Raw genomic sequence first — 26,339 nt, 5'->3', positions numbered from 1 at the left:
TGAAGATATTGCTAGAGATTGGGAGGTACAAAACCTCGCTAAATTATTTCTGCCGCCTCTTTTCTCGCATTTTGTCTCATTTATCAACAGTTTGATACGAACATCAAAAGGATTTTGTGTAAAAATCGGAGTTAATACGTCACATGTAACCAAAATTGTACATTTCGAATTTCAGGCGAAACGCTACTTGTGATGTGAAAGTAATACTGCATGTCGACCTGAACACACTATCCCGTGGTGGTGGCAGCATCATGCCGTGGGGTGGTGCTTTTCGACAGGATGCAGAAGTGAGTTTGCTGCAATCACAGTAATTGTAGTAATTGCAGACAAAGGTCAGTCTCCGAATTTTTCACCCTGGGATGAAAAACACATGCACGCCACACTTTTAAGACAAATATCGGCAGCTCATAATTTGCTGTGCCAAAATATGCATCCCCTGCTAACTCAGCCAAATAGAGAGTTAGGAAGGATTTCACTTTTCTACATAATCATTCCTGTTCTCTGAGCTACTGGTTTTGTCTTATACCAATAGGACAATATTTGGGGAAAATAGATAGGGCATGCATATATTGGCAGGCTCAAAGGCCATATTGCCAAAAAAAAAAAAAGCATTCTGTTTTGTAATACTTTAAGCTATTATGGTATTAAAAGAAAAATCGGGGAATTTCAAACCATCTGCGGAGAGCATTTTCATCAGACACCGACTGGAAGACGTTCGACTCGCATGTCTCAATAAAGGTGTAAAGAAAAAAACCGTCATTGTTTCGATTAATCTGCGAAATAAAACCCCACCGTTTTAGGGCTTAAGAAACGTGGTAATGTCGCGAGTGTCTTTCAAATTTTACGTTCAAAAACTTGAGCGCGAAGAAAGAGGTGGGATGTGAATACTGATGATCAGGTGGGGGGGATGTTACTGAGAGAGAAACGGCTGACAGTGAGCAGGTCAAGCGTTGTGCTCCAGCTGACAGGATGGCGCTCTAGGAATGGAACTGTCTATCTGCAGTGGATCTCTTTGTGTAATTGCACATCAGTAATAAATATGTAGGTGTCAGTGCCTGTTAAATCAAGAGGGGTTTTTGCAGCTGAGCCGAGTAAATGAGTGAGTGCAGCAACATCGTCTCTATCCAGGCAACAATTAGGCCTGGGTGAGCTGTAGAGGAATCTAAAGATGTGAGTTGTTTTTTTTTTAAATCTCAAATTGAGGGATTTTTTTTTTTTTTTTAGCAGAATGAACTACTCAAAGATTTCAGTTTGTTCATTAGGAGATCCATATTAAGGCTCCTACCATGTTTTGCTGCCTCCAAAACAATGCAGGCAACAATGCTTTTGGAGTTTCTTCCTGGTCGGTTCTATTCCTATTTGCTTTCTCCAATAATTTTGTTTAGAAGGAAAGCAAAAACAATTGTTTTTTTGTTGTTTTTTTTTACAAATTTACTCCGTTTCTCCAGCTGAAGCCCCCGTTTTCCAAAGTCTCACCGGTGTGAAACGCCCCGAGCTTCATCAGGTGTTTGTACCGTCAGAAAATAGGTCAAACCAAACAATGCAATCGAGAAAAAATAAATAAGAAATAAACAGGAGTACGACTATTAAACAGTTATGTTTAAATCTTTTAAAATTTACTTCAGCATGCAAAAATATACTAAAGGTTGCTTTACAATACTTTACAAATAGTGTAATATTTATCTGATTAGAAACTTAAATAAATATTTTTGTTTTGTAGTAAAGATAATACAAAGAAATTAAAACCTGCTAAAGTTGAATTTCTTTCTGCTTATCCCTGCCTACAGTTTTTCCACTTCTTCGTGACGTATTGCACTGAAACGGGTTTAGACCTTTGTTAGTTTTTAAGCTAGCCACAAAATTGCAGGCGACACGATCCGATTGTTTTGAGCCATTAACCTCTCATTATCCACCAATGTCACAGGCTAATAACCGAGTGCATCCTTTCACAGTAAAACATGCGCAGGAACTTTAGTTTGTACTCAAATGCAAGCTTCCTTCCACTCTTTATTACAAAAGACAAATACTTGGCCTTAGACCAGGAGCCCAAGTCGAGTCTCAAGTCTTTTGTTTTTGCCTTGTCACAGCACTGAGGGGTAAGTAAATAACAATGTGCAGAGTGGCTGTCGATTCCATTAGTAGATAGAAATGTTGGCACTTGGCAATCATAAACCTGACCATTTTTGAACAGTGTCTGCAGACTACATCCTGACACACCATGCATCATTAAATAAAATGTAATAACATTGTCATTCTCTATAAATGATGCTACAGGTTTAGATCTACAGTCTGTGTTACAAGTAAACCATTTCTAGGGGCCCCTGAGTGTCTGGAGGCCCCTGAATGGCCCCTACCAGCAGCTATTGAGTTTTCTTTGCCTTGATATCCCAGTCTTATAATTCTAGATCTAGACGTTTAACATCAAACTATTATATAGAGTTAACCCCTTTGAGCTTTTTGATCTATAAATCAGTCTGCAGCCAGGTTGTTCTAGAGGTTAAATAGATATTATTAGTACTTAATTAGTAAAATGGCAGCAAAGTTTCTTATTTCATAGCTTCATAACCTTTGACCTTCTCTCCTCTGGTCTGTTTAACAGCTACAGTCTCAGATCAGCTCAGATCTCCAGGACTGTCAGCAGCAGAAACAGAAACTTTATACCTGTTGGGGAAAATATAGACTAGATTTGCTTTGCATTTCCCCACATGATGGCAATGATACAGTAGGATCCAATTAGATTCTTGATTAATATGGGTTGTTGCTATGTTGTTGTAAGGAGTTTTTGTTCAATGTGCCCCTTTTTTAAATTTGAGCCCCGGCCCCTCCATAGGTCTCTGCACGGCCCTGACCCAGAGCAACAGAACCACCAACATTTAAACACCAAAATGATGAAACATCCATCAGTCAGAGAGAAAATCCTGATTTACAATCAATCAATCAATTGAGTAATAAATCAACAAATTTATGGTTAATAAAAACATTTATTCTAACATGATTGGACTGCAGTGAACATTAAACTCGTCCCAGCAGGCAGGTCAGGATTTTGTTTCTGTTTACCCAGCAGGTAAGTCACCTGACTGGAATAAACCTGAAAACATCCAGATTTTTATTAATATGTCAGATAAAAAAATGCAAAAAAATCTAAATTATTAATTATTCTGAAGCCACCTGGTGGAGAAAAGCTCAGATCAAAACAAATAATACTAGTAATAATAATAATAATAATAATAACAATAATAATAATAACAATAATAATCAATGATAAAAAATGTGAATTTGATTCTTCCGGTTTAAATTATTTTATCACCAGATTAAATGAGAAAATCTGATCAATGTGTGAGTGAGGAAGAGGAGTGAGGAGGGGCGCAGGCTGCTCTACCTGGGCCTGCGGCGCCACGATCTGATTGGATGCTGGGAGAGACCAGTGTGTTCAAGTTGTGCTAATAGCAGTTAGCCTGTCAGAAAGCTATGCTAGCCTAAAATAGGCTCAATGCTAAACATGTAGCAGCTAATGCTAATGTTAGCATTTATAATCACATTTCTACAGAAGTTCCATGAAATTGTGAAGATAAACGGATAAAAAACATTTTGAACCTGAAGAACAGATTAAAAATGATAAATATCTTTATGTATTTACTACCTATTTTTACTATCGCTACAATATTTTTACTCCATCCATCCACCCACCCACTCACTCACTCACTCACTCACTCACTCACTCACTCACTCACTCACTCACTCACTCACTCACTCACTCACTCACTCACTCACTCACTCACTCACTCACCCACTCACTCACTCACTCACTCACTCACTCACTCACTCACTCACTCACTCACTCACCCACTCACTCACTCACTCACTCACTCACTCACTCACTCACTCACTCACTCACTCACTCACTCACTCACTCACTCACGGTTGGGTTGGGTTGGGTTGGAGGTAGGATCTTAAAAAGGGAGGACCAGACTTCCCTCTCCAGGGGAATCCCAAGGCGTTCCCAGGCCAGCCGAGAGACATAGTCCCTCCAGCGTGTCCTGGGTCTTCCCCGGGGCCTCCTCCTGGTGGAACGTGCCCGGAACACCTCACCAGGGAGGCGTCCAGGAGGCATCCTGACCAGATGCCCAAGCCACCTCAATTGGCTCCTCTCGATGTGAAGGAGCAGCGGCTCTACTCTGAGTCCCTCCCGGATGACTGAGCTTCTCACCCTATCTCTAAGGGAGAGCCCAGACAACCTACGGAGAAAACCCATTTCGGCCGCTTGTATCTGTGATCTCGTTCTATCGGTCATGACCCAAAGTTCATGACCATAGATGAGGGTGGGAACGTAGATCGACCGGTAAATCGAGAGCTTCGCTTTTTGACTCACCTCTCTCTTCACCACGACAGACCGGTACAGCGCCCGCTTGACGGCAGACGCTGCGCCAATCCGCTTGTCGATCTCCAGCTCCCTTCTTCTCCCTCAATCGTGAACAAGATCTCGAGATACTTGAACTCCTCCACTTGGGGCAGGACACCTCCTACTCCCACCCCTCCACCCCCGACCCGGAGAAGGCACTCTACCCTTTTCTGGCTGAAGACCATGGACTTGGATTTGGAGGCACTGATCCTCATCCCAGCCGCTTCACACTCGGCTGCAAACCGCTTCAGCGAGAGCTGCAGATCACGACCTGATGAAGCCAACAGGACCACATCATCCACAAAAAGCAGAGACGTGATCCTAAGGCCACCAAAAAGGATCCCCTCAACACCTTGGCTGGTCCAGTGTTGCACGACCAGGACGAAAACCACACTGCTCTTCCTGAATCCGAGGTTCAACTATCCAATAGAACCTCCTCTCCAAGACCCCTGAATAGACCTTGCCAGAGAGGTTTAAGAGTGTGACACTCCTGTAATTGGAGCACACCCTCCGGTCCCCCTTTTTGAACAGGGGGACCACCACCCCAATCTGCCAACCCAGGGGACCTGCCCCCGATGTCCATGCAATATTGCAGAGTCGCGTCAGCCAACACGACCCTACAACATTCAGAGCCTTAAGGAACTCCGGACGAATCTCATCCACCCCCAGGGCCCTGCCACCGAGGAGCTTTTTAAGCACCTCAGCGACATCGTCCCCAGAGATTGAAGAGCCCAACACAGAGTCCCCAGGCTCAGCTTCCTCAATGGAAACCCTCAGATTTTCCGCCTCCTGGTGCTCCCTCCGGTTCTCCCTCGACGACTCCAGGTGGTCCCAGGGCTCCCTCGACGCCTCCAGGTGGTCCCAGGGCTCCCTCGACGACTCCCGGTGGTCCCAGGGCTCCCTCGACGACTCCAGGTGGTCCCAGGGCTCCCTCGACGACTCCCGGTGGTCCCAGGGCTCCCTCGACGACTCCAGGTGGTCCCAGGGCTCCCTCGTCGCCTCCAGGTGGTCCCAGGGCTCCCTCGTCGCCTCCAGGTGGTCCCAGGGCTCCCTCGACGCCTCCAGGTGGTCCCAGGGCTCCCTCGTCGCCTCCAGGTGGTCCCAGGGCTCCCTCGTCGCCTCCAGGTGGTCCCAGAGCTCCCTCCTCACCTCCAGGTGGTCCCAGAGCTCCCTCGTCGCCTCCAGGTGGTCCGGCCCCTGCGCCGACATTGTCCGCCGGACTGGCCTTCAGGGATTCGCCTCCTGCGCCACAAACGTTGCCCCCTTGCTGGATGGATGGATAGTTTTGGCCCCATTTGGAGAACATTCAATCCCCATGAAGACAGAAGAGCCGAGGCTGGGTTCCCGAAGCTGCGGCAGCGGTTTGACACCCCCTATACCTTCTGGGCTAATTTACCCACCGACCTGCAGCTTAGGGAGCCCAGAAACACCTTCCTGAGCAGATGGATTACCACAGCAAGGGGCAGCCATCTTGCTGTGGCAATCCACATTTTAGAAAATTAAAGAAATGTTTTAATCACACCTTAGCAGAATATAGAGACCAATTAACTAAAGTCGTGATTTTAGACTGTGGCAGGAAGCCGGAGTACCCGGAGAGAAACCTGCAAACAGGAAACTACTTTTTGAAGAGAGGGGGCAAAGGTCAACTAGACAAGCCAAATAAACCAACAGTCATTTTTTTGGACTCTGGGAGGAAGCCGGAGAGAACCCACTAATGCACTTGGGGAAAATGCAAACCCCATAAAGACAGAAGAACCCAGGCAGGAATTCAGACCCAGGCAAATGTCTTATTCAAAGAAAAGAAAAGAAAAGAAATGTTTTAATCACACCTAAGCACAATTTAGAGGCCAATTAACTAAACAGTCTTAATTTCAGACTGTGGCAGGAAGCCGGAGCACCCGGAGAGAAACCTGCAAACAGGAAACCTGTCAAATCTTTTTACCTTTCAATCCCATAATTTAATTTAACTGAACACATCAGGTTAAATGTTCAGTCCCAGTCAGATTTCTCCAGCCTCACATGGTCAATGATGATTTGTTCTGGGATTCATTCATCTTCCGAATTTGTTATTTTTTAGCTCCTCTCCAAAAGCTCCTTGATCATGTTGAAGAGGAGGGGCTGGAGAAACCGTAACGTTAGGTGTGACTTCGTTTCTTACCTTTTCCCACAGACATCTGCCGGTTCTTCCTTGCCATTGAAACGCCTTTCCAAAACCAGTTGCTGCCCTCGTCCAGACAGACCTGGGACACACTTTGGTCCGCTACCTTCTCCTAACCCGACATCGCCACGTTTGCAAGGTCCCAATGAAACGAGAGCGTTTCCTCCAGCGTTGAGGGAGAAAACGCCTCTCTCTGGCACCGAGAAGAGCATTAGAAATGCTCCTTCGGGCCGAGCTCCATCGGGCCCTTGCCGCGGCAATCCATCTGCTCCACAAGGTGTTTCTGGGCTCCCTCAGCTGCAGGTCGGTGGGTAAACTAGCCCAGAAGTTGTAGGGGGTGTTAAACCGCTGCCGCAGCTTCGGGAACCTTTCAAAGATCAAGTCAATGATGAAAAACTTGATCCCTACAGAAACACCTATGATAAAACCCAGCAGCTGGAATGGCAACACGCATGAGAAGATCAAAGCCAGCCAGAGGCCCACGTAGATCTTTACAGTGGGCTCTGGCCGGACCCAAATGCACAGATTTTTGATCTTCTCAAGCGTGTCGGCCATGTTTCCAAAAAGCTCCTGGGTTTTGTGAGCAGAATCGAAAGCCAAGTGGACCATCTGTAAGAAACCTGTGCCTTTCAGATGTTCCCCTGGCTCACACATGTCGGGTATAATGCTCCTCGTGATCCTCCAGCCTTTGGAAATTAGATAATTTGTGGAAAGTTGGAGAATCAAGAGGAGCACGATGGAGGAAAATGTCCAGCTAAACCACACTGTGCACATGTACAGACAGAAAAAACAGGCTGTCATGTACACAGAGCGCCAGCTGGACAAAGCAGACAGGTTTTTAAAAAGGTGTGCCACAGGTCTGAAGTCTCGTTCAAGGCGTCTCATGTTCTTCGTCATCTTTATGGGGCTTAGTGGGTCCTCCCTCTCCACAATCGCCTTTGGGTGGAAACGCAGTTTTTCCTTAAAAGCCCTAAGGCGATCGCGGATCTTCATCTTGGCTGTTGGCTTCTGGTCTGAAAACTGTTTGGGCTCAATGTTGGAGGCAACACATTAAATCTTTAGAACTTCTTTGATCTATTGCGATGTACATGATGTCATCTATGACCTCATCAGTGAGCTCACTGGACTTCTGGGGCAAGGTCTTGCTTCTGATCGTTGCTGTGAAAACGATCAGAGCAGTTCTGAATGAGTCAAGCTGAAATAATGACTAAATACTTAAATATTAAGTAATATTTTTTATTTAACATGAAGAGATTAACAGTAGATTTCTACAAATTAGAATTTTTGCGTTTGTGGTTTTCCGTACCTGCTGTGGTATAAGTGGTTGTGTATTCCAACCCTGACTGGTTTCGATGGAGTAGGTGGGCGTGGAGGCGTGACGAAGTGACCTGTAACACCATTGCCATATGTTTGGCTCTAGATTTCACATGTTTCGACCGAGCTGCACCAAACTTACTGGGATGGATCCTTATCCAGCCCCAGACAGGAATCCATAAGAATCCTTGGTGGGCGTGGCCTAATTTATCTACAGCGCCCCCTAGAAGCTTTTAAAACATCAGCTCCAAGCCATGCTTCAACCCAGACTTATGAAACTTGGTACACATGTGTATCTGGTCAGGACCTACAAAAACGTCTCTTGGAGCCATGGTCCAAACTCAACAGGAAGACGGTCATTTTGGATCAAAGCCGCCATTTCCTCTTTTTTATAGACGTCTCATCTGATCGAACTCGTCCTACAGCTTTTGAGATACGGACTTCAGAATCACTCAGCATAACCTTGAGGCACTGAAGGTCAAACAGTTATCACAGGATTTTTCATGTGGGCGTGGCTTAGTGTCAAAGTCTGACTATTTGCCATAAAACATCAAGGTGCAATAACTTCCACATACAAAGTCAGAGCTGCATCAGACTTTCTATGTCTCATTATAGACCAGCCCTCATCACATTCACATGGTTACCTGATGACATAACCTGCGCCCCTCCCACTTCCAACAGGAAGTCACCTGTTTTTTCTGCTGGATTTCTTACTTTTACACTTTGATTCATATATAAGTGACATAAATGACATGATGATGAAGTCTCTCAGAAAATACTGAAATTATTGTTTGATCCCTACTTCTTCACTGTGTGTATAATCAAATGGGATCATCTAACTCTTCATAACAACACATCATGTCTATCAAACCCTACGGGAAGTTCTTGCTAATCTTTCACTACTAAACAGGAAGTGACAATAACTCCTGGATGTCAGATATCAGCCATCACATTTTTACACAACATATGCTCCTTTACCTAAAAACAACATTTCTGATGAGCAACTATCGACGCACAGTCGACAATAAACGTTTTGATTCATATTCAATTGCCCTGATTAAATGATTTTTTCCTGTGCCTGCACCACCTGTAATAAAAATGTGCAGTGGTTAAGGATTTATTCCATTAAGCTTGGCTAAACAATACTGCCTGATTTAATTAAAAACAAAAACAGAGAACTGTTTTTAATTCAAAGATCTAATCAATGCAAGGCTTTCAGTTCTTCTAATTTATTTTTCTCAAATAATGAAACGTCTTTACACTGCAGACTTAATCTAGTTTACAAACTCACTTGAGAAATGGTTCTTGAAATACAGCACTCCATTCAGTGTAGCTCAAAAAGTTACTTTAACAACAACAAATAGTCCCATACAAACAAATTAAACCCCCATTTGGTTGTGCCCAGTGATGAAATCGATGACATCATGACCCTCATAAAAACAGGAAGTGCTTGGCCACTCCTCCACCTGTCCTTGGTGGAGTATTTGAACTCGGAGACAAACAGTGGTGAGTACAATCAAATAACTTTTAACACAAGTGAAATTCTCACTAAGTAAATGTTATTTACTTTATGCGTGTGCTTGGGTGTAAACTGAGGTAAAAAACTAACACATTTTGGTGTTTTGGATCAATTTTGTTTTTTGTTTTATTTTTTCAAAATTGGACTTCTGTGCATATTAGTTTCCAATGGAAACACTATGATTGAGCACCAGGTGAGCCATAAATGTACTTGGTAGATTTCAATCTTAGGCCAGGTTAATAATCAATTTTATGACAAGCAGAGCTGTCAACTGGTTAACTTTAATGACTGTTGAGGGTGAATCCAGGACAGTCTGGCCACTCGATTCTGGCTATGGCTTCCAAAAGCTGTGGCCTGATTTTAGCAGCAATAACACCTGGGGACTGCCAGATGGAGTGGCTGGCCTATTGTTTAAGAAAAGGGATTGCAGAGTGTGTTCCCAAAGCTCAACCTAGCATGTTGGAGTAGACGCTCCAATCAGTTATGCAACCCCGGATCCAGGAGGAGCGGTTTTGCTTTCATGCTAGAATAGTGGACCAGATGTTCAATGATGCAGGATTCTTGAGATTATGTGAGTTTGGTTAGCCAGTTCAAATGTGCTTTATGGCTCTAGAGGGGGTGTTTGATCGTGTCCCTCAGTGTTTTTAAGGACAGTCCGGTCCTTGTACGCCCCATAGAAAGACCTGCTTCTACAAAAAGTCAAGTTTATTTATAGCGCAGGATGGAATTCCTAAGGACTTCCACGCCTTCTTTTTGGTGAATCTCAAGTTATGTTTGGGGAAAGGTCGCTCTGGTTTGGCAACCTTGAGGTCGCAACATTGTGTTGTTGATATCTTTCTGGCCATGACCTTCAGCTTGCAATGAAGTGGTTTGTAGCCGAGTGTGACGGCACCAGGATGAAGGTGGAGGCAACGGTTGTTGATATGAAAAAAGTGGACTTTACCGTGTTTGGAGAAAGTCTTTCCCTCAAGAACTTCAGTTCAAATACCCTGAAGAATTCCCAAGAATTCTTCTTGGGAAGAATTCCAAGACCATAGGGAGGTCTGTGTTACCCATGCAACCCCCTCTTGTCTTGACTGGCTGGATGATTTCATCATTTCTGTGTGACTTTCCCTCTCTTTGGGAGTGAGACTCGTGACAGTGATGCGTATATACAGTAAGCCAATGAGTCCATGCTAATTTTCCAGCCTCTTGTGTGGGTAGCAAGGAGTGAACTCATCCGCCCCCACACAAACAGAGGGCGGGGGCATGATGTTTGCCCAAAGGTGCTGTAATGGTTTTCACCACCACCACGCTACTCATCAAACCCAGGGCGTGGCGGAGAGCGTGTGAGACGGCTATATTTAGAAACGCAGTTGTCCGGCAAACACACTGAGTAATGCAGGGGATGTTTTATATTAACGTCCAGTGACTTTATCGCCTAAACATAACCCAGACACTCGTAAACCGGTGCAGCACGCGGTTGTTGTGTGCTTTTTGCCCCCAAATCATCCAATAAAAATAAAAACCCCAGAAAAAGGAAAATTCTGTTTTTGTTATTCTCTGATGACGTTACATTAAGTATGCCCCTCTTTTCCTTTGAGTTTATCCATCCCTGTTCCTTTTTCTCTTTGTTTACTTGTATGCAAACACTCGTCAAAAGACAAACCCTGGGCTTTATTGCTTTTGACATCATGGATGTTCCCAGAAAAGGATCAAAGTACCCGAGGTCCCTCATGAAAACACAGCGTCCTCATAATGTGCCACTCCAACATTTCTCAACATTCGTTTTGGTGTCGCTCTATTCCCTGCAAAAGAGTGATCTGGGTCCTACGCCATTTTGGATGACATTTTGAAAGAATAAGCACAGGATGGGAACTCTACTGGGTTTCTAGAGCATACGGTAGAAATCATAGCATCAGGGTTCTCAGTGATGGCAAGAATCTTGTGAATTTACTGGAAAAAAACAGAAAATGCCACAGATAAAGATGCTTTTTTTAAAGTAAACTGATGGACACAGTGTCAAAGTTGACTTATGCAATAGTATTTTCTTTAGGATTTAAGATGTGCAAACCTTAAAGAATCCAAACCAAGCACTTGTGGATGATCCAAAGTTCTTAGGACCCTGTTTTGGATGGTTGTCTGCTAAAAAATAATAATAAAAAAGTGTCTCCTCGAACGAGCCGCTCACCAAACCGTTCACTATCAGCAGTTTCCAAACTGATAAAAAGCCTCCGTTCAACCTCTAAACAGGACAAATGCATCATGTAGAAAATAATTCCCTTATTTTACCTAGGTTTCGTACAGTGTCCTCTTTATACTCAGATTTTTTAAACTTTTGAGTGAACAATTATAAGAGCGCTGCCTGGAGTTGGAATTTTAACTTGGAAAGTCAGGGATTAGAGGAATGTTATTAGGTCATCCAAACTTTTTTTCTTAGCTGGAAGGTACATTTTTGTTTATCTCTTATTTAAGTAAAAAATGTCCTCTTTTTTTTTTCTTGAAGAGAATGTATCACTTTGTTTTCCACTTTTTGTATGCCAATATTAACGCTGAACTCACCCTATGTTATTTCCTGTACAAGTCCAGCATAAGATGAAATAACGTTGAGGGGGGCAGCAGTGCATCATTGCCCTGGGTTTCATAAAAACGTTGATCCGGCCCTGGAGAATGTGGTAACTGGGGCTTCTAGCCAGCAGCCTTCACTGGAACTGAATCAAAATGAATTGAACTGGTGTGAATCAGACCATTGAAATGTGTGACACACAAGGAAGGAGTTGGCATGAAGAACGAATTCCGTTTGATTTATTGCTGGTTGCACCGTCGTCGCCACTTCCACGCAAATACAACGAAGGGCAGCTGAATTTCAATTAGCTCAATACAAGTCAGTTTGAACGGCAGTGAATCGGAATCGAGAGACGGAGCCAGGAAAGGAAAGTAAAGGAAAGGAGGGGAGGGGGTTGAAGAGCACGAAAAGAAAGCTGGAAACGGGGGGATGAGCGCACAGAGGAGGGGAGAGAAAGCGTGAAGTGACATCACATTTCCCAGCTCCTCGTTCCTCTCCTCTTTGCTCCACTTCTCGCCGAGGAGGCGCGCGCACAGTTCGCTATTTTCTTTACGTCGCAAGTAAAGAAAAAAAAAAGGTGGGGGGGGGGGGGCTGGACTGAAGGAACAGGAAAAACTGAAACCATGAACAACACTTTCCTAAACATGGCGTCGATAGGCGACTTCGACCCGCTGAACTCGTCTATTCCTGCCACCAAAGTTGAAATCACGGTGTCCTGCAGGTAGGCGAATTATTTATTTTATTACCTGCTTTTTGTCTGACAGGCGTACGGGGAAAGAAACGCTGCTGTGGACTTTATTTGCTTACAACTCTGGCAAGTTTGTATCGAACCCAAACGTGTCAACCGAGGCGTGAATAATTTTATTTATTTACCATAAAAGTGTGACTGAAACCTTCAAGAAGTGCGAGGGTGGCTTTATCACTTTTACTCGAGTTCAGCGCTGTTGAAAAAAAAAAAAAAAACGACTTGTAATGACGACTGGAATAAAAACAGTCGCTTATGTCTACCAAAGTCAATATTTTATCATTATAACGACAGCACACTCATATTTTATATTTTAATGTGCACTATTTGCGTGTTTATTAAGAGTTGTCAGAAACGCACGTAATGAGTCTTAATTGCCACGTTTTAAGAAAATGTTTCCAGTGATGTCGCGAGCATTGTTTTGTTGATGCTCGCATTTTTTAGGTCATAGTAGTAAATTAAAACGGCCTCATGTATGATTTGACTCGGTTTAGAGGGGGGTTTTCCCGTTCAGGGGGTTATTCCTGAGAAAAACGTAATGTCGTGACCCCTTCCACAGGTTTTTAGAAATACCCACCTGTGGAGGGGACTCTATTCGCTCCACTGGCTTGTTGACACTGTTACGTGTCAAGGTAATGGTTTATAGAAGAACGCCCCCCCCCCCCCCCCCCCTCCCCCCTTTGTTGTAGTTTTTAACTTATTTTAATCAACAGTATACTTTTATTAGGAAAACTCCTACTTCATTTTTTTTGTTAGTCTCATCGTATCTACATTAGTTTATTCCATGCATACAAATACTCAAAAATCAACATTACCTTATAAATCATTTAGATAAACTGTGAAATTTAATGGGAAAATCTTAGATTTGTCTCATCAAAACACACTTCCAGTAATCACAATGGCAAATAACAATTATAATTCTGTTCACTAAATTGAAATAAAAAAAACCCCAGCCTTAATCTTACTGAGTGTCATTTAGTAATTAAGGAAATTTAGGGTATAGATGTTATAGCACTCACACTGGAATGGAAGAACAACAATCTTAGTCAAGAAGTAGAGATTTGTATCTCTAGGTTGGGAACAGTTTGACTTTCTAAAAGTCTTGTTTCCTGGAAGCTCAAGCGAAGCACACGTTCCGTTGACGACATTCTGCAACATTGTTTTGATTCCCCACATCGTCCTCTTGTTGTTTACATTAAAAACTGCTGATCTGACTGCACTAAAACCTGAAAGTCGGCTTATTTGGTGTCAAATTCTCACAGTCTGATAACCATGAGGTTTATTTTTAAGGCAATTATTTTAATAGAATGTTATCTAGGATCTAAATGTGTAATAGGATACTTTACATTTTCAACTCTTTCTCTTACCTAAATGTTTTTAGTGTAGAATTGACTGGTATTTCTTGGTATTACTTAGTTTGATGAAAAACCGTCCCAGATCATTATATTACCACCACATTTTGCTGTGGGTCTGGTGCAGCTTTTGTGGTGCCCATTGTTATTTGGAAATCGGTCATACTCCTGCAAAGTTTTAGCCAATGTAAGCTTTGTCATTCTTTTCTGTAAAAATATCTAAATAAATATGATGAAAATAAATGCTTAACTGGATGTTGGGTTCCATTTATTGGCCCCCGGTTTTCTTAATTTTTAGCATGTGAAACCGATATTATCCTTCGATCTCATCTTCCTCCACAAAGGTCTGTAAAGCACCCACTCTCTGCCATGAACGAGGGCTGACTGACAGACCAGGTCACGTCTGCATGTGAGCTGTTAACAATGGACACCCCATTGTTACCTACTTAGCAACTTTCTTGCTATTTTTAGCAGCTAAAAACAAACGGTGCTGGCCAAAATCCAAATCGATTGATTATTTCCTGTAGCTTTAGCCCTATTCTTGAAGTAAATATATTAGCGATGCACGAGATGTCGGCACTAACATCAGTTTAATTTTAAATTTTTTTTTATGTCTTTCGGTTCGATAAATTCAACAGTGCTTGATATTAATAAGCGATTTTTGTTTCCAACTATTCATATCACAATTACTTGGTCGTGATATGACGCAGGATTGTTGGGAGTGTAACTGAAGCAGTGGGAAAGTCAGCAATGTGCTCGTTTTTATTTCAAGATGTCGAAAGAGTTATAAATGTATATAATATTTGTAAATATCAAGCAACACCAACATCGGATATCGATTCAGATTTTCATATTGGTGCATACCTAAAATGTACAACAAAAGATTTTACAATTGTAGTCACAAACCGTTAGGGAAAGAAACAGTTTATCGAAGTAACACATGAGTCAGATCCTTTCACTTGAATGCAATTAATTTATAGCAGAGATTGCAGTGTGGGCTGGTCATTAATAGAGTGTCAGTCAACCCTGAAACGGTGGAACACGGTGTTAAAATAATGATGGTAGCATGACATTTCTCCTCGTCCAGCTATTTTTAGATCGGGGGGGTTGAAAGCCATTTGTATGGCTATGCATGGAGATCCAGTTTGAGTAATTGCTTTATGAATGACTCAAGAATGCTTCCTTAAAAAAAAAATCAACTTTCTAATGTTGCTTCAGGGCTTTAAAGGAAAGAAAAAAAAGGAAACGCATTCGTTTCCCCACTTTTGTCACTTAGATACTGTAGCTACTGTATCCCTGCAGGGTTTTTCTGCACCATCTCCTTAGTAACAGAGGGATCAAGTCATCTTCTTGTAGAATATGCGAACATGCTTGGCGGAGTTTGCTCATGCCTCAGTTACCCTGCTTGTCAGCCCCGACGGGGGCAGAAAGCGCCTCGGATGCCTGGACCTCCTACCTCCAACGTGAAGGAGGACCAGGAACGTCATGGTTACGGCCCGGTGCGAGCCTGCGCGTCTTTGTGCACGAAAGGTTCATTTTTCCTTCCCCAAGTTGTGCGCTCTATTTTTTATTTTTTGAGTGCCATTGGTCACAGTGGGCTGTGTCGGATATCGCCATGGTTACTTCTAAGTTTCCCTCTGCGTGTGTAGGGGGGGGGGGAGTGTTGGAGTGAGAACTTTTTCAGAGGAGGCAACGCTTCAGGAGAAAACAACATACTGTACATGACCAGTCATTACATCAGACTGTGATATTTGTGTGGCTGCAGTGATATTCACTGGTAGCTGACTCATATGCATGCATTTATAAACCTTTTAACTTTTGTCACATTAGAACCACAGAATTTAATACACTTTGCTGGGATTTGGTGTGGCAGACCAACACAAAAGAGTGCACAACTGGAGAGTGAGAGAAAAAAAAAGGTGAAAATAGATGTGTTTTAATCCAGGGTTATTATGGGCATCTTGTCTGCCTTTCTGATTAATGCCTTCCTCTCCCAGCCTGTTAGCTTAGCTGGCAGACAGACATATTTTGGCCAGTTCGTTTGGGGAGGTGGGAATTCTCAATCGAACTCAAACTCCAGTCCGCCTAAAAACCTAGGTCTCAGTTCGGTTGGAGTGAACGTTGGAGCAGTTCGAATGCGTATGTGACCGGAGACTTCTTCAAAAGCAGGAAGTGGACCACAGAGTATTGGCGTTTAAATAAAACAAAAACAAACATGCTAGTCTAGCTCTCGCTTTAGGAAAGGCTTGTTCTTCACCAGACAAAAGAGAAAACCTACAACCACAACAATCTGGCACCACTCCGTTTTTGTTTACATTTTACAAAGAAGGAAGTTGCGCTCATGTCGTCTTTAGAGGTTTTTGTGTTGTTTCGCTCTAGTGACTCTTATTCCAGCGCCCCCCACAGGCGAGGAGGTGAACAGGTTTTTCTAAGGTTTTTTTTTGTTTGACAGAGTAGAGGGTAAAAACGAACCGCAAAATTGTAACAAATGTTGCAACTTTGTGAAAACGCCCTAAATCACGCACAGACTTGATAAATTTAGTGAAGTCATTTGGATTTTATTTATGGATATCAAGATAAAGCAGGCTGAATGCTACTTTGCATTCCTTTATCAGGTAAAACAACAGCAAAATACACTGATGTTCGCTGCTGCATTTTGAGAAAATCTGGAAATGTTCAAGAGTTGTGAATTTTGCCTTGCTTTTATAAATCTGCTAGTATGCATTCAGATTTAAAAAGCGGTGCAAGTCGGTTTCAGAAAACAGATATTCCATAACCCAAGCTAATTGTTTTTTACTTCCAATAAATATGCACAGCCAAACAAGTGCAGTCTTGTTTTGCTACTCTGAAGTAGCTCCTCTCGTGTGATTTCTGTAAGTGGTGGCATAAGTCCTCTTATCTCTCATTGGCGGCTAATTCAGATAATGTTTAGACTCTTTGTGTGTATGAGGTCAGCGCCTCGCTCCGCTGTAAGGCTCAAGGGTTTCTGCTTATCGATGGGAGAGCCTGGGGTATCTGCAGGCGATCGATATGCTGCCAGCTCTTGCCTACTGCGTCGCACAAAAAGAAAAAAACCCACACATGCTTAAAAGGTCTGCTCACACGTACTGTACACAGAGTCGTGCAAGAAGTAGAATTACTGCTTGATATACTGTAGCTTTTCCCACCTACATGATGGAGCCAGGGGACAGTAAAGCCACTGGCGACTGGCTCCAAGTGCTTGTGTTCCATTGCGGTTATTGATTGGACCAGATTTTTGTGTTTTGTTACTCAGAATAAGTGTTTTCAATATTAAATTTTTTTTAAAAGTGAAGGCAATAAGTTTCTGAAGCATCTCCACAAAGCAAAGCCTGTTCATGCGGCCAGCTCGGTCCTCAGTGGGCACAGATGTGGGCTGATCGTTTCTTGATATTGCTTCTTAAGTAACCGCGTCCGTTTGCGTGCACTTTTTAATTAACCTGCACTGTATCCAGGTTCCTATGACGTCTGTGAGGGAAGAAGGAGGCCTAACTCGGGATGAGTCTGTGGTACGGCATTTTAAAAAACACTTCAAACCCAGTCTTGTTTACTCCACAAACTTCATATATTTAATTGGGTCTGCATGGGATACAATCTCTTTAATATTAACGGAAGTTGGTCTGTTGAATCTTATTTGAGTATACAAGAACGTGTCAGGGTATTAGCGTCGTTCCTTTGAATAATGTCATTAGCGCTCTGCTCTGAGTTTCATGCCGACCTGGAGCAGAAGAAATGAAGCAGTCTTGTTATTCTTTTGTGTAAAGAATCGACTTCCTGTTGGGCTTTACCCAATGTTGTGTTGCTTTCTGTATCCTGGAAAAAAAAAACTTAATGCAAGAACAATTAATAATTCAGTGATCATTGTAATAAACTCTATAAATTATGACATTTGCAAAACCTAAGAATGATTATATGTTATTATATTTTGATTATTTTTTCCTTGAAACGTTTTGTTTCCCCACTGCCAGTTTCACGAAAGCAATATTCACCTTTAAAATTGTTGACTGAATGTTATTATAGTTGTGCAATATTTGGCCGCAGAGCTACCATGCTTAGCACAAGTGCTCCATTTCCAGTTTGGGCTTTCATATATTTTGCATGATTTACAGGATCAAGGATGTTGGATCAAGGATATATAAATGCACCACATAAATGTCTAAGCTTAGAGCACTATGTAAAGACCCAAGGTTGACTCACGTCTCAATGAGGTCCACATGTTGCCTCAACATTGAAATCAGCTCTCAGTGGGATCCGTTTATTTCTTTCAATTTATTTACAGGAAATAAACGGAAACAACCAACATATAGGAATTGCTGCAAATTTGACCATTTTTGATGCTAGATGTGGGGGCTGTATGCCACCAAGGTTTAACAGGACTAGTTAAAGCATTTCACCTGCCACTAAAAAAAGGAACCATAGTTCAGCAGATAAGATTAACAATGATTGTACAGTACGTGCAAGCTGTTTCCATGGACATTTTTCAGATTGCAGTTTTTTTTTTTTGTTTGTGAAGAAATCTGCAGAGGCTCTCAGTTTCTAACTTCCCCCCAAAAAAGACAGTGTAATGCTGACTGTGACAGACAATGTTCAAAATTACAGGTTTCCTAACAGCTTAAGATGCTAAATAAATAGGTCATGAGGATGGCTAAAGTAATGCTAGGCTAACAGTTGTCCCAAAAACAAATTTGGTCATGTTTTCAGAATCATTTATAATTCACCAGATGGTTTTGTTGTTCCGTTGTGTAATGAACATATGCGAAGTAGGACTACTTTTTTATTTTCTAGCTGATCAACCAGGATGGACCACGTAAACTGTTTTTGTAATTTTGCGTTTGTCCGTTTCCCAGCACAAAACCTCAGCTAGCATGCTAACGACGGATGCTAAGGCAGCAGAAAGTCTCTGTTTTGCAGAGTATCCCTGGCAGGGTGGGCTCAGTTGCATTGGCTTGACAGTTTGAGGGCATTGAATTGGTTTTAGCAACTGGCATCTGCTAGCAGAACTGCTGTCAAAGCACGTCAACATCTGCACCGACTTGAAAAGACGGGAGGTGTGTTCCTGTTCATTGTGAAAACGGATTTGTACATAAACTGTCGGGTATGTACTTTTGTTGTCTTGATCCACCCACGGCCTGCTGTATTATCCAAAAAACCCCAAGTGTCCATCATGGGTTGACAGATGGATGATCCTGCGTTTTATCTAAACCCTTTCATCCACTGGCTTCCAAAACCATTTACTTCTCCCCGGTTCTTGTCACACACCCTTGCCCTGCCAGTAAAGATGGAATCTGTTGGCGGTAATAAATCTCTGTTTATCACTTGTTGTCTTCTGACTTCCCTCTCTAATGCTGAGTGACAGCAAGTATAAAAAGCCTCCCCCCTTTTTACTGCTTCTCTTTCCACCGTAATCTATTGTATTGATTTGAACGTATGAGACGACAGGCGCCGGCTGCAGACTGTGCTGCTTCTATGGCGATGTGCACCTGATTGCTCTTTGTTTCACGCTTTGTTTCCGCTGTTTGGGAGAACGGAAAGAGGTCAAACAAGGTTCTGTTTGTGCAGGCCTGACGTCTGGGGCAAGCGACTGCCTTAGTCCCAATATGTTCAAAAAAATATATCATGGTAGTAGTTTCAAAGTGTAGGAGTCCATGTTGGCCAACTCTCACTCTCATTTTAAATGTGACTCTCATTTTTGTCAGCGCTGTAGGTTTGATGTTGATTGGGGAAATATTTGTGTTGATGTATAACACGACTATTGAAGAAGAAATGTGTCACAGTAATTCTATTCAAAACTGAAATGGTTATCTTATGTTGATTTGTTACACACAGAGATATGTTATATCTTTATTCCTGTTCATTTTGATAACCTGTCAGGTATGTAAACCCCAAATTAAATTATTCCTTAAGGAAAGTTAAGTGGAAGGAAAAACAGATGGTTATTCACGCAAATGGAGTCCCTGAAGTATTGAGTACATAAATTGTACAGCACATGGAGATATGTTTTAAGACATTGACATTTCTGTAGTAGAAATACGTTATTGATTTGATTGAAAATATATATTTTTATCTGAATTTCATACAAACCATCATTAAAATTGACAGACAAAATTCTTAACTGTTTACCTGTAATAAATATATAAAATATGGCATTCACGTTTCAGATTGATTACAGAAATGATTTCACTTTTCATTTTGCAACTTTCAAGCTTTTCCATGCTTATTCACATGCTGACCCTTCTCCACCTGCTGCTGCTAACTGCCATTCAGCTGGCTGACCCCCCCCCCATAATACCTGAAGTTGGTGAATCAGAAGTTGCCAGTGTTCTGTTTCTACCTACAGATCTGGAAAGAATAGTGGCAATGTTTAGAGCTGTAGAAATGTACGCTCCTCTTCTCACCAACTGTTGAATGCTTTGTTGCACCGTTGTAAGTTCCCATGCAGAATCGGTCAAACTAAAGCCAAAGCAGCTCATCAAACTAACTTATCTTGCTATATTAAAGCTTCGGCGTTTAATCTGTCCTACCGGGAATGTGAGATGGATGTGTTTGAAAGGAAGGACGGTTAGTAGTGAGGCTCCAGACTTACGGTGAAACAGAATCGGACTTCAGAAAATATCCCAAATGAAGAGACGCGCTGTGACTGTTTGGAGCTCCTGCTACCCTCCCAGCCTCCTCCCTCTGATGATCTGTCAGCACTGGCATGACTTAATTTCTACCCAGAGGAAAGTTTGTCTTCCTGTCAGTCTCTCCCCCCTCCATCCCACCCTGCCTGTCATTTGCTCGCTCTGCCCACACAACAAGCAACAGTGTCAGTCTTCTGGGGAACGATGGCTGTTTGGATTGTATTGTTGTGCCTGTGGGTTTTAGTCTGCCTTACAGGGCCTCCTCTAGCCTGTTGATTTACTTTACGTAGTTCTACTTTTCTGTAGATGCAGACAAAAAGTGGATGCACTTTAATTTTATTAAAGTAAATAATTTAGGCTTGAGCTGTTGTCATATATCAAACCATGCATAGCTTTTATAATCTCTCCTCAACTGCAATTCATTGCAAAATATTTTTTCAAGCTGTTCTTACTTAAACAAGAGTGGCCAGCTGGTATTATTATGAATCATCGTTTAACATTTGTGGGGCTCTCTTTCGTTTGCCGTAAGCTTACTAACTCCAGCAACAATGACTCTTGTTCTGACTGCATGACACTTGCGCCAGGCTTGTAGGTGAATGGTGGGAAAAATGCAGCTCTGTTCCTGTAACAATTAAAAATGCTGGAACTGACTCTGCTCTATTTACTGTTCCTTTCTTGTCCCCGACTGAAACCGGGCTGAGGAGATCAGAGGGATGCAAGTTCAAAATGTAGCTATTCATTTTTTATTTTACTTTTTTGGTGGTTGTCTAATTTTTGCTCACAAAACTTTACTCAAGCAAGACGATGTACAAAGAGACTGTCAACAGCTCTTCTTCCTCACAGCCGTTGAGTTGCTGGAATACCAAGCACTTTTTGTAATAATAGTATATATTATCAACTTCTGTAGAGGCCAATTTCTTCTTAGTCATGGAAGTCGGTGTACAAATAAAGGCTTTCATTTGAATCTCACTGTGGGAAGTGGAGGGAGATGATTTACAGGAAATTACTGGGACACAGTCAAGAAAAGGATAAAAAGTAGGTTAAGTAAATGTAGGTTGGTTGGGGCTACATCATACAATAACTTGCACAGTGCTGCATTTGCTGGGCTGTTTATGTAAGGCGTTTTGGGGAAAGGCGTCATATGATTGTGTGTTTATCAAAGTGTAACTAATGAAGCAATCTGCATTTTATTGCCTTCTACTTGTTACATAGGCATTGACAATAACACTGAATCTTATAACCTGCTGACCAAAATGCTGCCAGAACCAAAACTATGATGTTTTTTTTTTTAAATCTTTAAAAGAGCAGACTGATTTGGATTGATGCATTCTGCAACTCTCCAGCTGGGTGACACTAAATTACACTTTTCCTTCAAACGTATCCTTGATTGACAAAGACATTTGTAAGTTCAACAAAGCAATTATTCTTCGGCCTTCAGATGTTTCAGTGCACATATGCAAATCAAGATGTATTGTCCAGCAGGTTGCAGATGCAACCCCGCTCCTACACACCTGAATCAAATGTCTGGCTCGTTATTAGGCCTTTGCCAAACTTGATATTCAGTCATTCGATTTAGCCGTGTTGGAGGAGGGATGCATCTGGAACCTTCTGATGGTTTGGAAGACCCCGGCAGCCCATGGCGTTCACTCTATATGAGGAAAACTATACTAGAGGAGTTCCATTAGGTGTCCCAATAGGCTGTGCCAGTGAGCCAACACCTCCTGTTTTTTTTTTTTTTTTACCCTTGTGCTTTTCTTGCACCTCAGAGTCTTAAACTTTTGCTGGGCAAAGGGGGGAGGTCCCCCAAAGATCCATTGCTTTTTCTCTGGTAAAACAACTGTTGACAATCCTTCACGCTCATATTCGACTCTCGGGGTGCGAGCGCTCCACCCAGCAGCCCCCACGCTTTAACGACACCAGTCACGATCGACCCTCTATCTATTTTCATGTCACTCGCTGCCATTCCCTGTATGGGAAGTGATTGCGTTGACCTTTCTGGCCCCCATGTAGCTCGCGTAATAGTTCTCCTATTGAAGACGCTGCTGACAACCATCACTTTGAGTGGAGGACGGGGGAGGTGTGTGCAGAGGTGCCTGCTGTGTGCCCATTCAAAGCCAGCGAGGAGCACAAAAAGATGTGTTCGCGATGACGCGGCGGCCGATAACTTTCCTCTGTCTGTTTATATGCAGTCCTCCACAACGGGGAGCGCGAATGATTTTGGATGTCAGCACAGTGGTGCTGGAAATCACAGAGACAAAGCTGTATCGGAGAAAAGATTTCTGGGCCGACGTGAATAGATGCCATTATCCTGTCTGCCTTCCTTCAGCTCCGTTTCTGAACATTGTTCCTTGAGAGCATCAATGTACATCTCTGGGTCCTGGTAGGCATGTCGCAGGGCACAGTTTGGACAGCAAAATCACGTTTGGGCCTTTTATTAGTAAAGTTAGAGCAGATTTAACAGTGTAAAAGAATTAAAATTGACCCATGTGCTTCTGTAGCTCACTCAGTGCAGGCGGTTTACTTCGTACATGACCTGGCTTGTGCTGACGAGCCTAATTGTACCTTACAGCACACAGCGCTCCAGTGCCTGACTTCCATTATATGATGGAGAAGGAAGAGAAGTCATTGGCAAGGACTACCTGCCCATCACAAACACTTACACACAGAACGAAGGGGGGCTCTACTATTGCAGGCAGTAAATAGGAGAGGTAATAGGCATAGAGACTCTCAAGGTGAGACAGCTGTGGTGTTATTTTAAAAAGCAGGTGCTGTAGTTAAACACACACCCAAGGACATACCAACCTTCAACATCAGCAACTGCACACTAAGCAGACTCTGGTTAACTTTCAGATTGCCTCATTTGCTCCCCTACCATCAAAAGTCGTGGAAAGTTACTGTGGTGGTTTAGGATATAATAGAGTTTCATATCCACTGGATAGACTCATCTTTATAGATTATAGATTTATTGATCTCGGGGTTCTCTGAAGAAATTATGGGTGTCAGTGTTTTAATCGCAAACTTTTGTCACTTTATATTGACAAATGTTGGCCATTCAAGTAGAACACAATGAAATTCAGACATTTTGACTTTTGAACCCAAACTCAACCTGGCTGCCACACATGATACATGTTGTTAAAGTTGCTGGAAATGTTTCTTGATCTTCTGACAGTTTGACTTAGTCAACCAGTGGATTACATAGTACTGCATAATCTCTGCCTATGAATGTCTGGTTGGGTTTTTGATGTATAAATGGAAACCTTATAGTAGTTGGGGCGACAACGATAAGAAAACTTTTCATTTTGCAGCTAAACGATCCTCAGCCTGTCTGTAAGGCCAGTACAATATTTGAATATTTTCTAGTATTCTTTTTCTTCAGTTTTCACCATTGGTTCTTCTCTGGTAATAACACATCTTGACTTTTTAATAATGTCTTGCCTTTCACACCCTTCAGCATTGACATTTTTTGCACCCTTCTCCCGACATTTCATTGTTGTTAATTATTCCAATATCCCAAAGAGGGGACATTAGAAAAGGCATTCCCACAGCATGATGCATCCACCATCATGTCTTACCATTGCAATGATTTCGTCAAGATAATTTACAATGATGTTGGCCCAAAAATTACATTTTGTGTTATCTGACATGTCAGCAGTGTACCATACATGGCTTGTGGAACTTATTCTGGTTTTCCTCTCGCTCCCTTTACATAAAGGTCTGATTTCTGGAGTGTGTGAGTAACAGTTGAGTTTTTACAGTGTTTCGGGAAAACAAATTATCCTTATTGAACTCTTTGGCGTTAAAAGCTCTCTTGAGAATAACATCAGAGATTAACTCACCAACATCTGCCAAGATGTACAGCAGCAGAACGCCTCAGGGGAAAACTCAACCCAAGGAGATCATGCAGCTCTGACGTCAACTTGACATGCACACACACATAACGTACGTATTGTTGAGGAAAAATGATTATTTTTAGTGGTTAATACAGTTAATCTTACGGCATGTGTAAAAGGTATATTCAACACTCTTATTTTGTTCAAAATAAATTAACACTTAGAAAAATGTCTTAGAAATTAAATGTTAGCGGTATCAATCTTCTATGTTGTATTAAGTTTTCACACCATCCCAAATGTTGGTTTCGGCAGTCCTCCGATCTGCTGTGAACAGAACAGGCCTCTCTCTCCCCCAAGCTCCATTCATTGCCCTGCAGGAAATGCTAATTTTATGGCCTCGTGTGCTCTGGCCGCATAGCGGGAGGCGCCTCTTTGTCTGAATGCCTGCTCATCTGTTCAAAATAAAGAAATTTGTTCAAAATAAGAGTGTTGAATGCCATAAGATTAACTGTATTAAGCACTAAAAATAATCATTTTTCCTCAACAGTATGCATACGTGTACATTTCTCTGACAGGCACAGATATTCGTGCCACCGTTCCTCACTTCAACCGAACCGCTGATGCCATTTCCAGCACGAGACGCGTTGAGACGTTCACAGTTGAATCTCTTGACATTTTACTTTCGCACAGATGTCATTGTCTACGGTTGAATGAAAACTGAAACAAAACTAAGCAAAACATCTCCCACAAATTTTGCCAGCTCCATTGTATTCATCTTGTTCTCAGTCCCCATCTAGACAGAAATCCATCTAAGCATTCCCCCTCAAAAAGGCCAACATGTCCCAAACAGATGATTCTTCACAGCAGGAGTGTCAAACGTATTTTCATTTTGGGCCATATCAAGATCATGAATGTTCTAATTGGGCCGGGTGTGTCAGAATGTATTGATGAAACCCATTAACATACCGCTAAAATATTAATAAATGGCTGGATTTGCATTCAATAAGTACTTCATAAAATTAAGTAATGTTAAGCATCTTTTTGCTGAATTGAACAATTGTTCTTTTTTTCTACAATCAAACTCATAGATTTTGTTGAACCATATTTACAAGAAATTTAGCTATATTTGCTCTTATGTAGGGCTGTAAATGTGACGTTGCTACTTACTGCATTGACTATGGGTTGTAGCTTGAGACCTAGGAAGGCCAATGCAGCATTTTAGTCGAATAAAAAGGATATTGCCTCCCGCCGGTGGGAGCTAGCAGTTACTTAAACCCAACATTTTTGACTATTTCTGCAGAAAATTTGCAACAAACTCACAATTACATCTTAGTAGGCCTGTTATAGTAACGGATTTTACTGGACGATAAATTCATCTAGAAATTATTGTGTTGAACGACAGTATTGCCGTTTTGAGACCAGTAGTGATGATGGCATAATAATGCAAGTTTGTCCTCTCAGAGAGCAATAAACTTTAATTTTGTTCAGAACACTCAAAACCGGAACTGGAGAGGATTTTAACCAGCCAAAATAAAACACAACAACCAAAATCAAAAAATAAAAAGGCAATAAAAACGACTTACAACAATTTTGCGTGCTACTTCCTCGATCGCGGAATCGCAAGCAATTGGAGGGACTGATTGTAATTTGGAAGATAAAAACAGCTATAATTTGATTGGTAAAATAAGACAAAAGCACACAACGCTTATCTTGTAAGTTCTGCCTACATGTCCCTGTGGAGTCTAGGGACCCACATAAAAAAGCTATGGCACATGCTCTTTCCAGTGAGCCCTCTGGCAGCTGCTGCAACAGTGGAATCGCTGGGAATGAATCGACCTC

The 26,339-nt window shown here is 42.2% G+C and overlaps 1 protein-coding gene across 2 annotated transcripts in view; it reads left to right on the top strand.

Annotated features, from left to right (window-relative positions):
* Window positions 1-12,182: 12,182 nt before the first annotated feature.
* LOC114146440 (copine-8) overlaps window positions 12,183-26,339 on the top strand; it is an 80,173-nt gene continuing 66,016 nt past the window's right edge. Inside the window, exon 1 of one of the 2 annotated variants that reach the window (XM_028020466.1) lies at window positions 12,183-12,656. In XM_028020466.1, coding sequence (XP_027876267.1) covers window positions 12,559-12,656 — 98 coding nt within the window. In that variant the 5' untranslated portion in view covers window positions 12,183-12,558. The remainder of the gene's footprint in view (window positions 12,657-26,339) is intronic. The other variant, XM_028020465.1, reaches the window with a different exon arrangement.

The sequence above is a fragment of the Xiphophorus couchianus genome, chromosome 6, assembly GCF_001444195.1.
Source record: "Xiphophorus couchianus chromosome 6, X_couchianus-1.0, whole genome shotgun sequence".
NCBI lineage: Eukaryota > Metazoa > Chordata > Actinopteri > Cyprinodontiformes > Poeciliidae > Xiphophorus > Xiphophorus couchianus.
Note: the sequence above shows the minus strand (reverse complement) of the source record. Positions and strands in the feature narration are given on the sequence as shown.